This window comes from Sardina pilchardus, chromosome 7, assembly GCF_963854185.1.
Source record: "Sardina pilchardus chromosome 7, fSarPil1.1, whole genome shotgun sequence".
NCBI lineage: Eukaryota > Metazoa > Chordata > Actinopteri > Clupeiformes > Clupeidae > Sardina > Sardina pilchardus.
Genome location: NC_085000.1, coordinates 22,637,040 through 22,655,118, shown reverse-complemented (window position 1 = coordinate 22,655,118; position 18,079 = coordinate 22,637,040). Strand labels below are relative to the sequence as shown.

At 43.7% G+C, this 18,079-nt stretch overlaps 1 protein-coding gene across 3 annotated transcripts in view; it reads left to right on the top strand.

Moving 5' to 3' along the window:
• acot7 (acyl-CoA thioesterase 7) overlaps window positions 1–18,079 on the top strand; it is an 89,611-nt gene that overhangs the window by 2,279 nt on the left and 69,253 nt on the right. For 2 of the 3 annotated variants that reach the window (XM_062541336.1, XM_062541337.1), the window contains exons 2-3: window positions 3,793–3,910; window positions 9,105–9,261. In XM_062541336.1, the coding sequence (XP_062397320.1) occupies window positions 3,793–3,910; window positions 9,105–9,261 (275 nt within the window). Of the gene's footprint in view, window positions 1–2,703; window positions 2,863–3,792; window positions 3,911–9,104; window positions 9,262–18,079 lie in introns of those variants that run through there. The other variant, XM_062541338.1, reaches the window with a different exon arrangement.

Below are 18,079 nucleotides of genomic sequence, written 5' to 3'. Positions count from 1 at the left end.
GAGGCCGGGTTTAGGGTGAGGCAGGTGACTCATTAACTCACATGCTATTTACATCAGATACGGTTTGGCCTAAAATCATTAGCATATCCCTGTTCTTAAAATGGGTTTGCAACTATTGTATTGCCTAACAACTATTGCAATATTGCAACTATTGTATTGCCTAACAAATGACAATCTGATGTTGTACATTGCCAAAGCTTTCCTAGCTGCTGGTCCAACTGTTGTTAAGTAGTGGGTCACTCCACTCCAGCGTGAGATGGTTGCTTGATGGAGTCGTTGCATGGATACCACACATCCCTGATAAAGCCCAGTGTAAAGAGGTCCTGAGTCATTTTGTCTTTCCTGGCTGCGGAGCGTTCAGAGGAGAGGTGTTGTTAGATCAAGCCATAATGCTCCCTTTTTGTCTGCCAAGGAGACCATTCCTGAGAGAAGCAAAATGCTTTCTGCAGAAGATCCATGCCAATCTACAATCTCAGTAAGGTCTTGAGTTGTCTCCTGGTGCCTGTTGGGTTTAAATAGTATAGGCTATGCGAAACGTAGACTTACCATGCACTCTGTTCTACGCATTACTCTCTATACTTCTTAATGTTGTCACTTAAACAAATTATCTTGGACTTAATATGTGGGGAGTGTTTGTTGTACGGAAGGTCCCTTTCTCACTGTAGCTTTAATGGCTGTCCTCATGATCTGTATACGGTGCTTTGGGCTAAAAGTTTCAGCTAAATGGACAACTGTAAATGGACAGTAAATGAAAGGTTGAGCAATTTAGCCTATAGGCTAAACGAAAGGTAGAAGTGTAATGTCATGGCTGTTTGCTGAATGACAATCTGCCTTGCATCACTACTCAGTCCACTCATTCTGAAAGACTCTTTATGATGGATATAAAATAGTGGCTGTGTGGCAGAGAGAGCCGTGGAGCCAGTCTTACAGGTAGATGATTAACTCGGCTCTCATCTCTCTGTGGATACACATCTGTTGTGGGGCACACGCACCAGTCAACAGGGCTTGTGGCTGAGCAGCATCCACCTGACTCGTGTCATCTGGAATGCTGGAAGGTGATTCCGTGTCAAATCAGATAAGGTTGTTGTTGCTTGCCGCACTGTCTCAGAATTTTTTCAGACCTGGGCTATATCAATGTGTCCTCAAACCAAGGCCCGTAAAATACAGTGCAACCGGAAGGCTTTCAGACCCTTTTCAAGTTTTCCACATTTTATGTTTCAGACTGATCTTAAAATGGGTGAAATTCTTTAGAATAAATAAATAGATAGGTACATTTCTGAAAGCATAATCCATTTACGTAAGTATTAAGACCCTTTTTTTATGACGTTTGCAATTGAGCTCATGCATCTTACTTCTATCAATGGCCTTTGAGATGCTTCTACAACTTGAGTCCACCTGTGCCTAAATGAAGTCATTGGACGTTATTAGGAGAGGCACACATCTGTCTGTATACGGTCTTACAGTTGATGGTGTATGTCAGAGTGAAAACCAAGTCATGAGTAACTTTTCCATTTGAGAATGATGGAAGCAACCGTGCTCTTGGGCACTTTCAATGCTGCAGAAATGCTCTTCCCCAGATCTGTGTCACACAACCCTGTTTTGCAAGTCTACAGACAAATCTCTCTCGGTTTTCACTCTGACATACACCATCAACTGTCAGACCTTATATAAAGACATGTGTGTCTCTGCTAATATTGTTCAACAAATTAATTTAGGCACAGGTTGACTCAGGTATTGACTCGGGTATTGTTTTCAGGACCAATGACTGAGAGAACTGGAAGTGGTCAAAGGAAATTGTGAAACTTTCCACATGTTGTTAAAAATATATCAACTGATTATAAACCCCTATTGAACTTAATAAATCTCACTCTACTTAATATGAAAAAGTTTCACTTCAAGGTAATATTACTATCCATGGCAGGCTGATATAGACCTAATGTATCTAAGAATAATGCTGTAGGTCCTTTAAGCTGTAGGTCTATAAACTAGGCTAGATTTTTCTTTGATGTTTGCAATTCAGTATTGTTTACCGTAATTTCCCAACTTTTAGGAAAAGTCGCGGCTCATACATTGATTTAGCAAAATTTCTTGAACTTTGAGGTTAATACATGGGGGCAGTTAATACGGTATCAATATGGTTTTGTTTCTATTAACTTGCATAAAACACTATCCTGTGACTAATACACAATGTGGCTAATACACAGGAAATTGTTGTACTTCAGCTTCTAGTCTGACTTTGAGAGAATGTACTGATGATTCAGTTTTCTGGTCAGACTTGTTTTTAGTCAGTTGACCAACACAAACTCTTTAGTCACCCTTGAAGCTAAAGCACTCTCCCAGTGCAAGACAGTTGTTTCTTATCACAGTCTGCAGGGGTTAGATGCTGTGTTTGACTTCCAGTTCACCAGAACTCACCAATGAGTTATGGATGTGTGTGGCTAACTGCTAAATCGAAAGACACACTACCACTTCCTGCCTTTTTTCCGTCTCCGGAGTTTCCCATAATGGCCACATGCTGAAGAGAACTCTCATTGGTCGACAGGACAGTGGGCTGTCAGAGGGGCGTGTTCTAGCCTCTGCCGGTCTGTGTGCACTTGACGGTTGAGGCAGGGAGATGATGTCACAGGGAGTGTGTGTGTGTGTGTGTGTGTGTGTGTATGTGTGTGGGAGAGAGAGAGAGAGAGAGGAGGAGGGGTGATATCAGGAGATGAATGAACAGAGAGGAGTGTGAGCTGAGCATACAGACACACACACTGTGGCTCTTCTCCGTACTCCGCACACGCTCAGTGCCATCTCCTCTAGAGCTCTGCTGTAGGCCCATCTCCTCCTGACAACAATGAATTCGCAGTACCAGCTCAGCAGGTAGTACTGTAAAGAGCCACTCACTCTCTCCATCTCTTCTTCTTCTCTCTCTCTCTCTCTCACTTTCTCCTTCTCCCTCTCTCTCTCTCACTTTCTCCTTCTCTCTCTCTCTCTCTCCCTTTCTCCCTCTCCCTCTCTCACACTTTCTCCCTCTCCCTCTCTCACACATGCTCTCTCACTCTCTTTCTCTCCATCTTTCCATCTCTCATACACACACACACACTCTCACTCTCTTTCTCTCTCTCATTCTCTCTCTCTCTCTCTTTTTCCTCTTACACACACACACACACACACACACACACACACACACACATACTTTGTATATCTCATGTGGAGTATGTTAAGGACTGTTATATTATATGTAAATGACTATCACTATGTGAGGGTCAGATAAGTGGCTCTTATCTGTTCTCATCATCTGAGCTCAGTTCCCTACTATGTGTTGCAATGAAAGGGCATTCCTGCTTTTAGAGGAAGCTCACATGTCCACATAACTGTAATTGTGTCCTCGTGAGACTGAGGAAAGTCTTGGAAGCAGTGAAATGACTGCAGTATCACTGCTTGTGTGTATGAGACTGTATCTCCATGCTTTTTGTTGTGTCCAGGCTAACAAAGGCCACCAACAGTTGACTGAGTAACTGATATACAATAAGTGCATTACACTCGTGCTGTTGTTACATGTCAAGTTTGTTGTTTGTTGTTTAAAGAGAGTCCGATGAACAGGTTTTTCTCCTGCGTCGACTTTATTTACCATGACACATCAGCGTCTGTGAAGTTGAACGTGTAAGCGATTGTTTCTATCCTTGTTTCTATCTCTCCCTTCACCACGCGGCACAGAGGGCACAGAATGGGCAAGCAGGCGCGCTCCATTTCCTGAAACCACATCTGGTTCTGTTTTCCACCTGACATCTGTTTCCGCTTACCCTTCAGGATCATGCGGCCGGACGATGCCAACATCGTGGGGAATGTCCACGGTGGCACCATCCTGAAGATGATTGAGGAGGCGGGCTGCATCATCGGGACACGGCACTGCAACACGCAGTCTGGGGTAGGTCAGAGGGGGTCAACTGACCAGTCCTCACATAAACATAAACACAAGCTAATGCATCTTCCTGTGCAATCCATGACTGCGCCTTGATTCAAAGTAAACAACATCTACCAAAAGCACAAGCCTGCTCCCACCAGTGTGTGACTGGAGCCAGTGGGAGGCTTGTAAACGCTCTGTGACTGGGCCTGTGGAATTTTTAGTGAAGGACTGAACAAGAGGTTGCTGTATTATACAGACATAGACACAGAGGAACACTAACGGCTTGTTTGAGGAGATTCCCAGTAATGTGTCTAGCATGTGATGAGATCTAAATCAGATGAGCCGGTGCCAGCTCACTGATGGAGGATGGAATTAGATAGGCACACATCAGGTCATTCAGAGCGCTTCATTCTGAGCGGAGATGAGATGAGATGACAGGATTGCCTCAGGCTAAAAACCGGTATGATCAGAATATGTGCATGCCTACATACCTACAGGTGATTAATCAGTTCGTCACGCATTCTCTCTCTCACTCTCTCTCTCTTAAACACACACACACACACACACATTTACAAGGCCAAGTGCGTGTGTGTGTGGGTGTGTGTGTGTGTGCGTGCGTGCTTTTTGGAGTTATCTTTCAAGTTAAACCTGCAGTGACTGCCAGAGCCACAGGAAGCCTAGCATGCCTGCTATAATCCACCGCGTGCAGGATTACCTGCCTGCCTATTGTTATGATGGGAAAAGGGCTCACCGTGACTGTTTGACAAGGGACTGCTCCCTCCGTGGAGTCATCATGCTCACGCAGACGCCCGCCGGCGCGCATCTGTGGAAACGTGTGACGTCATTTGACATCACGTTCGCTGACGAATCAGTTCCTCTGAAGGGAAAGAACAACGCCTTGGAGCCTTTTCCAGAGACCAGTTAGCTTGGGTCGCAAACAATGTATCTATGTAACGTGACAGTGCATTTAAACTTCACAACGAGTTTGGCGAATTAATATTCAAGTGTGATACGGTCAAAAACAATGGAACTACTTCATAGCCGTGCGTATATCTAAAGTTAATGCACACCCTTATAGAACGCAGGACAATGGGGAACTCAACCGAGCAGTGGAATAATGGGCATTAATGTTACTGATAAACATAGCAGTATAACTGTAGCAGGACTACTTACCGGTGAATCAACTTTTGTGATAAGAACTTGGTTGTAGAACAAAGTTGTTGGCCTACAAGGGCTGCACATTAACTTTTCTTTTTCATACCACTGGTGCTACACAGGTTGATCGTTTTGTAGCACAATCCACAAAATCTCTAGCATTGTTACGGATACAACCACCTCATCTGTAGGCTACACTCTAGAAAACATTTTAAATAAGGTGTCACTGGTGCTAAGCTGGTAAATCATACTAGTATGCACATATTTTTTTTTTTAAATGTTGAACTACAAATATGTAGCACTCTACAGCCCTACCAACTGCTTCAGCTCTTAGCAGTGTTCCTCATAGACTCAAACAATGAAGTCATCTACATTTGCATGTCATGGAAATGTTTGAATGAGAGTGGATGGATGTATGGGTGAGTCATGTCACCTTAATTGTGTCAGAGGTCAGTCAACAAACGGCAGGAAGGACCAGTGAATTCCAGTCATGCCGTGGTGTCACAGATAAACACATGGTTGGAGTTGGTCAGGGGAGGCGGTGAGATGTGACTGTAGGATAAGCAGGACTTGATTGGCATCAGCAGGCAGGCGGCTGAGACACACAGTCCTCCCTCTTTCTTCATCTCTCTCTCCATCTCTCTCTCTCTCTTCATCTCTCTCTCTCTGATGGATATGTGTGTATAAAGGTCACTGCACCTTTATACTGTACACACTGTGCACCTTTATACACACTGTGATTGACTGCTGAGCAAATTTTGCACTAAGTGGTGGCTGGGTTTGCTGCCACTCAAATATATGCCAGAGGTTAGATATATAAGATCTGAGTCATTATTGTGACTCAGATCGCTTTGGTCAAAAGTGTCTGCCAAATAGCCATAGCCATATACAGTATATATGGTTATGGTTATGGCTATTTGGCAAACACTTTTGTCCAAAGCGACAATACAACAATAACAGTAATTTAACAGTGAACCATTTCAAAGTCAGACTGCAGTGAGAATATCAATATAAACTAGAAAAGCACTCTAGAGAGAGAGAGTAGAGAGACTAGAGAGCACACACCTCCACCAAGCGAAAACACAACCGCTTCCTGGATCCAGACGGTGATACGGATCACTCCCAAAATTGAATCGTTCGATCATTTGATGTTCGAACAGTGATTTCTGGTGACCCACCTGATTTGAATGAGATTTTGCTGGTTTTTAGCCTGCTGCCTGGCAGCACGGCAGAATGAAGGCAAAAAGATTAAGAGACATGTCAAAAAATACGGACTGGTGGAACTGGAAAGAGAACTGGAGTCTTTGGGAGTTAACCTTGATGAGGACATGGATGAGACTAAAAAGAAGAACAAAAAGGAACTACAAAAGCTCCTAATAAAGGAGCTGAAGAAGAGGACGGAGCACAGCAAAAATGGACTGGACAACAGGAGGAAGATGAGCTCCCTGAGCATGTCCTATCTGCTCTAAGTGAAGTGGAGGCTGGTGGATGAAATGAATAAGAAATACAAAAGGAAGTCAGAACTACAAAGATACCCAATAAATGAGGTAAAGGAGGTTGAGCATGGCAAAAAGTTGGCAGAAAGTTTGCGAAGAGGAATGCTCTGCTATGCCCATGGAGATCCCTGAAGTCCTAAATGTTCTGGATGATCTGGACACATTCTTGGACAAAGAGTTGAGGGTGAAGTGAACGGAAAGATGATGTGAAAGCCATGCTCTGGGTGAGTAGAATATATCTGCTCAAATTGGGTGTAAGGAGAATAGAATAGAATAGAATAGATACTTTTTTGATCCTGTGAGGGAAATTAGTTTCTCTGCATTTAACCCAATTTAGCCGAATTAGTGAACACACACAGCACACACACAGTGAGGTGAATCTCACACTAACCCAGAGCAGTGAACACTGGGTAAAAAGCGGGCTCACAATTTAAAACATAAAAATGGTTCAGAAGTTAATTTGAATGAAATGCTCCCACAGTTTGATTAGCTTCAGAAGGACAAATGAAAAGGAAGAGAAAGAGAGAGCATTATTGAGGCCAGAGACTGGAGACATGGAGGACGAGGCCGAGCAGAAGGCCTGTTGATGGCTGACAAGGACAAGGACCATCAGAACATCAATAAAACCCAAACCCCAAAGAAGGCAGACCTCTGGTGAACTTCACTGTTTGTTTCTCCATTTCTCAAAAATAATTCTGAAACCCAATGACTCAGGGCCAGTAAGGACCAGATGGGGATGTATGATCCCTCTCTCTCTCTCTCTCTCTCTCTCTCTCTCTCTCTCTTTATCTACACAAGCTCTTGGCTATGGTGGAACGTGATGCCAAATGCCATCAGAGCAGGGCCACTGTGCTTGATCTACAGCAATATCTTGAAAGAGAAGCACGTCTGGGAATACTTCCCCTCCTAACACTTGTAACAAGTCCGACATACCTGAGCTGCACTTACCTCACACTTCTCTTCTGCCTACCATTGGCCTTCCTAAATACACCCTCTGGTTTTAACATAAACATCTGCACTATCATCATCATCCTGGTTTTAACTTAAATTGCTATGATCTTCTATCTACTATCATCAGCATCTCTGTTTAATGTCAAGGTAGTATTTTTTGTTACTTTAAAGCCTGTTATTACACTGTAATTTGAGTGTTATTCCTCATTGCCTTGGTATGCCGTGTGAGGGTAGAATGTTTTGTTATTCTGAGGCCTCCTTATACTTGGCTCTGTAGCATGTCATTGGTCATTTGTAAGCTGCAGTGCTGAGAATCTTCAAAATAAACTGTCTGCACGTTTGACCGAAAGCTATAGGCTGCCTATTAACATTTGCATAAAGGACTGAAGTGTGCAGACAGTTTATTGAAGATTCTCAGTTTTTGTTTGTCTGGCACCTTCTTTATTGTGAGTGCGGTGTAACTCCTCCTAAGCTGCAGTGCTAAAAGCATCAGCTAAATTGATACATTTCCTCTGTTCTCAGGCCGCTGCGAACCTGCTTCTGTTCAATTGGGTTGAGTTCAGTTTGGTTCAGCTCATTTTCAGTAGATCCTGTCAGATAAGCCACCAAATTGACATTTCTTATATCCTTGTGTTGTGCAAAATGTCAATTTGACAGACAAGACAAGGAAAGACCAGGCAAGACAAGTCTACAAATTGCTGGAGCAAAACTGTGTAAAGTGTTATTGTCGTGCTAATGCTACACAGTGCTAAGCCAGTTGGCACTGTTGGCATAGAAACATGCTCCCCCCATCTCCCCCTTTGAACTGAAAGCGTTGACATGATTAGTACCACATCAATTTTTTACGCAGTGTAGATCTGACACCAGGAAATGTTTGGGGAGACAGGTCAAGACATCCATGACTCAAGACTGAAAGCTTAGGAAGTCAATAAGCTGCTTTTCCCAATCTTGACCACTAGATGGAGCTGAAGTGTTTCTTAAGCCCACAATATTGCACGCTTAGGACTATGGATTCAATCAGTCCATTTTTATTAGAGCTTAGTTAAAATTCAGGGAGTGCTGTTCCAGTGTCAAGGAGTCTCACCAGAACCCTAATAATGTGAAACAGCAACCGTCATTAACTCCTTCAATCAATAGGCCACTTCAGTTTTTCACTGCTTTGTCCCAACACAGCCAAGGGAAACTTGAGCAGCCAGGTGATTTCTCAGATAGATTCAGACACACTCATTCCTCACTGTTGATAATGAGACAGAAGAGGAGGGGGGGGGGGGGGGTGTTATATAAAAGCCGGAACCTGCTGTGGCTGAAGTCCTACCTCTGAGTCCATGGTGTTTGTGTGTGTGTGTGTGTGTGTGTGTGTGTGTGTGTGTGTGTGTGTGTGTGTGTGTGTGTGTGTGTGTGTGTGTGTGTGTGTGTGTGTGTGTGTGTGTGTGTGTGTATGTGTCTATGTCTATGTGTGTCTGCCACATCATTAAAGCTACAAGTGTTGACTATTTAACAAGTTCAGCCTTGCTCTGCTGGGTTGCATGAGTTTTGATTTGGGAGTGAAATGGTGCCATTGTGGTGACCAGCGTGCGGTGGTGCTGATGATGGTGGTTCTCCTCTCTCCTCAGGACCGGTGCGTGGCGGCACTGGCGCGGGTGGAGCGCACGGACTTCCTCCACCCGATGTTCATCGGGGAGGTGGCGCACGTGAGCGCCGAGATCACCTATACGTCCAAACACTCTGTGGAGGTCCAGGTCAACGTTCTGTCCGAGAACATCCTCACAGGTGAGTGTGTGTCTGAACACCTCTCTTTCTTTCCTTTCGTTCTGTTCTTTCTCGCTCTCCCTCTCTCCCCCTCTCCTTCTCTTTGAGTCCTCTGATAGAGCGCTCTTGTGTCGTTTTTGCCATTTTTGCATGAGTAAGCTGCTCCTCAAATGCCAACACCTTTTCTAATGGGGATCAACCACCAAGCTTTGAATGACTCACTGACTGATTGAAAGAGAGCGAGGAAGTCTGTGATTGCAGACTCTAACAGACTTGAAAAGTCTTGGCTGATTGCCGGAGTGCCTCCTTGTTTAATCAATCGTATTGTGACATTAAAGCAGACATTGTTCCAGACACCGTCTCGTCACCCAGCTACTTCAGGTTTTGACAGTTTGCACAACTGCCGTGCCAACGATAAACTTTTACCACTACGTTGGATTTAAATAGCTCCATCATTGCGACTCAAAAGTAGTATATTGCTTTGGAGAGCTTCTTGATGAAATGTAGTTTTAAGACGTTGTGGCTTATACATTGATTTTGCTAAATTTCTTCAGCTATGAGGTCAATATACGGTGTCAATTAATATGGTATTAATATGGTTTTTCCTTCGTTCAACATGCATAAAACACTGTCCTGCGGCTTATACACAAGGCGGCTTATACACGTGGAATTACTGTATGTTTTAGTGAGGTGGATGTTTTAGTCTTAGACTAAGTCTTATGGCTGCTTAGGGACCTGAGGTCTGCCCTCACAGCCCCACCCTGATGTGTGTTGTGCTCTGTTATTTACTGGTGTGACATTTAGGCCACAAAAGGATGCAGCAGCTGAAATCAAAATGAATAACACTGACCTTCTCATTCCACTCCGTTCAGTCAATCCTTGAGCACTGCGGTCATCAGTCAATCATACTGCAGCTTTGTGCTTCTGTTTGAAAGCGCCATGTAAATGTTGCTAACAAATGATAACGGTGGCGGCATCTAGAATAGGCCGCGAGCTAGATAGGCCTACCGTGCACCCCCCCCACCTCCCAACAAAACCATACTTTTTTGAAAGGTCTGGGTGTGTAGAATATGAATCTGAATGTTAACATTGAAAATTTTGGGATGCACTACCTGTTTTAGCCCTATGAATAGGGAAACCCTAAAAACCGATTATAAGCGATTCTAACACATCAAGATGGTCCTAGTCAATCAGAACAGCTTTTAAGTGACCTATTACACACTCAAACTTCACATATGAAGACTTAGGTCAAATGTCTACCATGCTGCTTATTGGTAGGTGTCTTAAATTAACATAGGTAAAGCCTTATATTGATATAATGAGCCTATTTCATGTATAGGCCACAAAGTAGATACGACTACCATACACCGCCTACCCCCTTTTCTAACAAAATCATGCTTTTGTGAAAGGTTTGGATGTGTAAAATATGAATATGAATGTTAACATTGAACATTTTGGGTTGCACTACCTGTTTTAGCCCTATGAATAGGGAAACCCTAAAAACCGATTATAAGCGATTCTAACACATCAAGATGGTCCTAGTCAATCAGAACAGCTTTTAAGTGACCTATTACACACTCAAACTTCACATATGAAGACGTAGGTCAAATATCTACCATGCTGATTATTGGTAGGTGTCTTAAATTAACATAGGTAAATCCTTATATTGATATAATGAGCCCATTTCATGTATAGGCCACAAAGTAGATAGACCTTCCATACACCCCCCAAACCCCCTTTCTAACAAAACCATGTTTTTTTTAAAGGTTTGGATGTGTAACATATGAAACTGAATGTTAACATTGAACATTTTGGGTTGTACTACCTGTTTTAGCCCTGTGAATTGGGAAACCCGAAAAACAATTTCAAGCGCTTTTAACACAAAGATTATCCTAGTCAATCAGAACAGCTTTTAGATGACCTATTACACACTCAAACTTCACATAATGAAGACTTAAGTAAAATATCTACCATGCTGCATATTGGTAGGTGTCTAAAATTAACATAGCTATGGCCTTATATTGATATAGGGAGCTAATTGTATAGGCCACAACCTAGATACGCCTCACATACACCCCCAACCCCCTCTCCTAATAAAATCCTGCTTTTTAGAAAAGTTTCAGTCTGTGATGAATCTGAATGTTAACATTGAACATTTTGGGTTGCACTATTTGTTTTCACCCTCTGAATAGGGGGAAAAAAAACTATTTTAAGCGATTTTAACAGAGGTTGTCCTAGTCAATCAGAACAGCTTTTAGATGATCCATTACACACTCAAATTTCACATGATGACTAAGGTTAAAGAACACCCTATACTGCTTCTTGGTAAGTGACTACATTTAATATAGTTAAGGCCTTGGGCCCTATTTTCATGATGCAAAACTTGGCAGAAAGCGTGTAATAATAACAACGCAAAGCTTATTCCTATCGTAGAGTTTTTCGCCATGCGCTTCTCTTTTATTGAGCAATGTGCCAAGGGGTGTGGGAATTAATGACTTAAGAACGGGTCTGGCACATTATCGAAGAATCATTCTCTTACATTAACTAAAACGCATTGCACTACTGACCAAGAGAAACCTGGTCAGAAATCAGTGGCGAGTGGTTATTATTTTAAGAGTGCATTATCAACAATGATACGGGCGCTGTTTGTTAAGTTGCGCTGCTTGCTCTTAAAGGGAATGACCGATGACACTCGCATTAGTTTAAAGGATGTTTTGCCCGAAACACACCCATTACTGATTAAGAAACATAGGAATGCCTTGTTGTGCCATTCGTTATCCATTTGATAACGAAAACACTCCCAATGTGGACAGGACAGCCTACTAAATTTAAATAAACTTTAAATAAGTGATCATGAAGTGTTGTAATACAGCCCCTTATGTTGATTTCATGAGCCCATTTCCTACCCAGCATGCACATACACACACAATGACTATACAAGAACTATGTACATACAGCATGGAAAAGAACTATACAGCATGCACACACAAAAATATGCAATACAGCATGCATACAGTCACACAATAACTACACTGAACAAAATTATAAACACACCACTTTCACAACATTTCTCTCAAATATTGTTCACAACTCTGTGTTAGTGAGCACTTCTTCTTTACCAATATAATCCATCCACCTCACAGGTGTGGCATATCAAGATGTTGATTAGACAACATGATTATTGCACAGGTGTGCCTAAGCCTGGCTACAATGAAAGGCCACTCTAAAATATGCAGTTTCACTGTATTGTCTTCACATACAGTGATTTTGCCTTTTGACACCGATGTTCTAGGCATGTCAATAATTCCTTTGCATAGAGTTGATCAGGTTGTTGATTGTGGCCTGTGGAATGTTGGTCCACTCCTCTTCAACTCCTCTTGCAAAGTTGCTGGATATTGGCAGGACCTGAAGCATGCTGTCGTATAGGCCGACCCAGAGCATCCCAAACATGCTCAATGGGGGTGACATGATTGGTGAGTATACTGGCCATGCAAGAACTGGGATGTTTTCAGCTTCCAGGAATTGTTTACAGATCCTTGCAACATGGGGCTGTGCATCATCATTCATGCTGCAACATGAGGTGATGGTGGTGGATGAGATGCTATGGATCGATGGCATCAATAAAATGTACCTATGTTCGTTGTCCATAACACACGTCTGCCCATCCCATAAAGCCATACATGCTGTCTGCCATCAGTCCTGTACAGTGAAAACCGGGATTCATCTGTGAAGAGAACACATCTCCAAAGTGCCAGACCCCTTTGAATGTGAGAATTTGCCCACTCCAGTCAGTTACGATGACAAACTGCAGTCAGGTTGAGACCCCAATAAGGACGACGAGCATGCAGATGAGCTTCCCTGACACGGCTTCTGACACTTTGTGCAGAACCGATTGTTGCAGCAGCTGTTCGGGGTGGTGGGTCTCAGATGATCTTGGAGGTGAAGATGCTAGATGTAGAGGTCCTGGGCTGTTGTCGTTACACATGGTCTACTGTCGTTGTGAGGCTGGTTGGATACAGTACTACCAAATTCTCTGAAATGCCTTTGAAGACGGCTTATGGTAGAGAAATGAGCATTCCTGCAGTCAGAGGGAGCAGCCAACTGTAGGCTCCCTTGAAGCTTGCAACATCTGTGGCATTGTGCTGTGTTATGGATCTACACATTTTAGAGTGATCTTTTATTGTGAGCCTGCCAGCCTAAGGCACACCTGACATCTTAATAGGCCACACCTATGAGGTGGATGGATTATATTGGCAAAAAGAAGTGCTCACTAGCACAGATTTATGAACAATATTTGAATGAAAAAGGCCTTTTGTGTATAAAGTCTTGGCTCTTTGAGTTCAGCTCCTTATAAATGGGGGTATAAAACAAAAGTGTTACAATTATAAGTTTGTTCAGTGTAGTTACAGTGTCTGTGTACATGCTGTAGTTCGTGTGTGTGTGTGTGTGTGTGTGTGTGTGTGTGTGTGTGTGTGTGTGTGAGAAATGAGAATGCTTTATAGTTCTCTTGTATTAAGTTATTGTGCATTTGTGCCTACCATACACCCCCAACCCCAAAGCAGAGGGATTGGGGGTGTATGGTAGGCGTATCTACAGTAGATTGTGGCCTATACATGAAATTAGCTCCCTATATCAATATAAGGCCTTAGCTATGTTAATTTTAGACACCTACCAATATGCAGCATGGTAGATATTTGACCTAAGTCTTCATATGTGAACTTTGGGTCTGTAACAGGTCATCTAAAAGCTGTTCTAATTGACTAGGACCATCTTGATGTGTAAGAATCGCTTATAATCGTTTTTTAGGGTTTTCCTATTCATAGGGCTAAAACAGGTAGTGCAACCCAAAATGTGTAATGTTAACATTCATGTTCATATTTTACACATCCAAACCTTTCACAAAAGCATGATTTTGTTAGAAAAGGGGGTAGGGGGTGTATGGTAGTTGTATCTACTTTGTGGCATATACATGAAATGGGCTCATTATATCAATATAAGGCTTTGCCTATGTTAATTTAAGACACCTATCAATAAGCAGCATGATAGATATTTGACCTAAGTCTCCATATGTGAAGTTTGAGTGCGTAATAGGTCACTTAAAAGCTGTTCTGATTGACTAGGACCATCTTGATGTGTTAGAATCGCTTATAATCGGTTTTTAGGGTTTCCCTGTTCATAGGGCTAAAACAGGTAGTGCAACCCAAAATGTTCAATGTTAACATTCATATTCATATTGTACACATCCAAACCTTTCACAAAAGCATGATTGTGTTAGAAAAGGGGGTAGGGGGTGTATGGTAGTCGTATCTACTTTGTGGCATATACATGAAATGGGCTCATTATATCAATATAAGGCTTTGCCTATGTTAATTTAAGACACCTACCAATAAGCAGCATGATAGATATTTGACATAAGTCTTCATATGTGAAGTTTGAGTGCGTAATAGGTCACTTAAAAGCTGTTCTGATTGACTAGGACCATCTTGATGTGTTAGAATCGCTTATAATCGGTTTTTAGGGTTTCCCTATTCATAGGGCTAAAACAGGTAGTGCAACCCAAAATGTTCAATGTTAACATTCATATTCATATTGTACACATCCAAACCTTTCACAAAAGCATGATTTTGTTAGAAAAGGGGGTAGGCGGTGTATGGTAGTCGAATCTACTTTGTGGCCTATACATGAAATGGGCTCATTATATCAATATAAGGCTTTGCCTATGTCAATTTAAGACACCTACCAAAAAGCAGCATGGTAAACATTTGACCTAAGTCTTCATATGTGAAGTTTGAATGTGTAATAGGTCACTTAAAAGCTGTTCTGATTGATAGGACCATCTTGATGTCTTAGAATCGCTTATAATCGGTTTTTAGGGTTACCCTATTCATAGGGCTAAAACAGGTAGTGCATCCCAAAATTTTCAATGTTAACATTCAGATTCATATTCTACACACCCAGACCTTTCAAAAAAGTATGGTTTTGTTGGGAGGTGGGGGGGGTGCACGGTAGGCCTATCTAGCTCGCGGCCTAGAAGCACTGTGCCACAATAACGGTCTTCTAGCTCGCTCTAGAGATCCGGTCATCCCCCTGTCACCTGAAGCACAAACTGGCCCCCACCCCAATCAACCAACACATGCATTTCAAAACGTATTTATTCAGTGATAAGAACTGATTGAGCATGTTACCTACTGAGCAAAAACTGGTCCAAAATATGTCCAGAAGACGTGGTCGCCGAACTCCAGAAGTCGTCTTCCGAGTAGCCAGAATGAACGTTTTTAAGACGTATTTCCTGGATGTTGGATAGATGTGTTGTTCTGGGTGTGATATAGGCGTCGCTTGAAGACGTCTGAAAGACTTAATTAGACATCCAGAAGACGTCCTCAGAGTAGCCAGAATGGCAGAACGTCTATTTGCAACTAATTTTGGCTGTCTATAGACGTCCCGAATGGGGTCAGGCTGGACTATCGTCCCAATGTCATTTATTAACTGATTCTGGCTGTCAAATAGACGTCCAGATTATGACCTCGCTGAACGATTATTTGCAACTAATGTTGGTTGTCTATAGACGTCCTGAACCGGGTCAGGCTGGACTATTGTCCCAGTGTCATTTATCAACTCATTTTGACTGTAAAATAGACGTCCAGATCACAGCCTGGACAGACCACTGTTTTTTGGACGTCCATAGACGTTGCTTGCTCAGTGGGTACGTAGTGCGTTTTTTTCCATCATTCCCTGCTGACCAGGCATGGCCTAACCAGGGCTGGTGTCCTCTGCTGGAGCAGCCATGGCAGTGCTGTTGTTGTTGTTGTTGTTGTTGTTTTTTCCACATGTCAGTATGGATGTTGTTGAGGATACATGGCCTGGCTGGACAGGCCAGTGAGTGTGGCGTGCACCTTTGTCCTTGAAATGTCCAGTGGAGAAATCTCACCTTGAGAGGTATTTCATGGAGAACAAAGGAGAAGTATTTAAAGGATAACAGACACGGAAAACAGGAAAGGAGAGAAAGAGGAAGAGGGATGGAGAAAGAGTGGAGAGGGGGATGAAAGGACAAAAACAAAAGAGGTATCCCCAAGGCGCATGTTGTTACCACAGCAACTGGGTTGTCATGAGGGCTGGCTAGGGTGGCGGTGTGTGTGTGTATGTGTATGTGTGTGTGTTTGGGGGTGGGGGTGGTTATAGTGAATAGCCGTGAGCAAAGCAGCGAGCTGGCAGACACACACACACACACACGCACACACAAACAAACAAACACACACACTCACACACACCAGCTCACTCCGGGACAGGCACCCGCACGGACAGCCCTCCCGAGGTCCATCAAGGTGGGTCTGGCCTAGGGCCACGAGCGATATCATCACCATGTTAAGAGAGTGCTTTAGAGTTCTCAAATGATAGGGATCTACTATGAGAGAGGGCTGGGGGGGGGACGGAGAGAGTGAGGAAGGAGAGATAGAAAAAAAGAGAGAGAAAGAGAGGGAGGACCAGCGGGATGAGGGCGATAGTGAGCATGCTCGTGAGGGGCTTAGTCTCGTAAGCCTGACCTGCAGCTTCCTAAGGGTTTTGTGCATGGCACATCAAAGGCACGGGAGAGGAGGTGCTGCCGAGACCATGTGGCAGATCAAACACCGCACCAACAGACAAGGACAAATCAAATGGGCTGTTGGCTTGGGTTGGAAGCCAGAGTGGTGGGGACCAATCCTGCCGGCTCACTCCACTCCTCTCGCTTGAGGTAAAACAGATCATGTACCAGAAATAAACAATCTCAGCTTTATGAGGTGTTTACTGGAAAAAGCACTTCTTCCCTCCAACAACCCCCCCCCCCCCCATCCTCAATCCCCTCGTCACACAGTACCAACCCCGTGCTAGCTGTGCCCCTAGATGCCAGGGCTGTGTTTATCTAAACAAGATGTGAGTGGGAGGTATGTGTTATATTCCTTATAAAGCTTGGATTTGGGCAGTTATTTATTTTTTGAATGAGAAGAAGCTCTCGTCTTTGTGCGCTGGCGTCTGTGTTCCAGTAATGTGTGTGAGTGTGTCTGTGTGAGTGTGAGTGTGTGTGTGTGTGTGTGTGTGTGTGTGTGTGTGTGTGTGTGTGTGTGGGTGTGTGTGTGTGTGTGTGTGTGTGTGTGTGTGTGTGTGTGTGTGTGTGTGGTCGCCGTTGCTCAGTAGCTCAATGCCAGCCAGCTCAGAGCGAGAGATCAGAAGGGCTGCCTGTGGAGCCGATGACTTTTTCGGGCCAAGCGGCACCGGTCCCAGGCCTGGACCCAGCTGGTGCTGCTCGGTTCTGGTGGCCGCGTCCATCACGCCGCCGACCGCCACACGGGTCAGTTCCAAGCGTCCATTCTTTTAGAGTGCAGCGTGAGCGCCGAAGAAGACGAGAGGACTCGGGGGAAGAGGCCCGCACTGCTGAGTTTTGAGCCATCCGCAGACTTCCCCGAACTAAGAAAAGCTCCACTTGAGCGGGAAGGGGGTTTGTCTGACTGTTTATGCTCAGACCGACACTAACATTCACAGCCGTCCAATTTAATCTCGAGAAATCATGTCGGCACCGTTAGCTCCAGCACCGGGCACACAGTTGCGAGATCTGTGTTATTTAATCTTTCTGCAAACGCCCCGGTGGTTTTTGTAGGATAATCCTCGTGTGTGTCCTCCAGAGCTCTAGTCCTGCAGTAGTAGCAGGAGCTGGGCCTCCACACCACACAAGGTCGTCTTCTCGCGTTGACAGAAATGTTTGGGTTTTTTTTAACCCCCACACTAGCAAAGGGGATGGATGCTTTCAGCCAGCCAGAGCTGTTTTTGCCATCCAGAGGTGTGTGTGTGTGTGTGTGTGTGTGTGTGT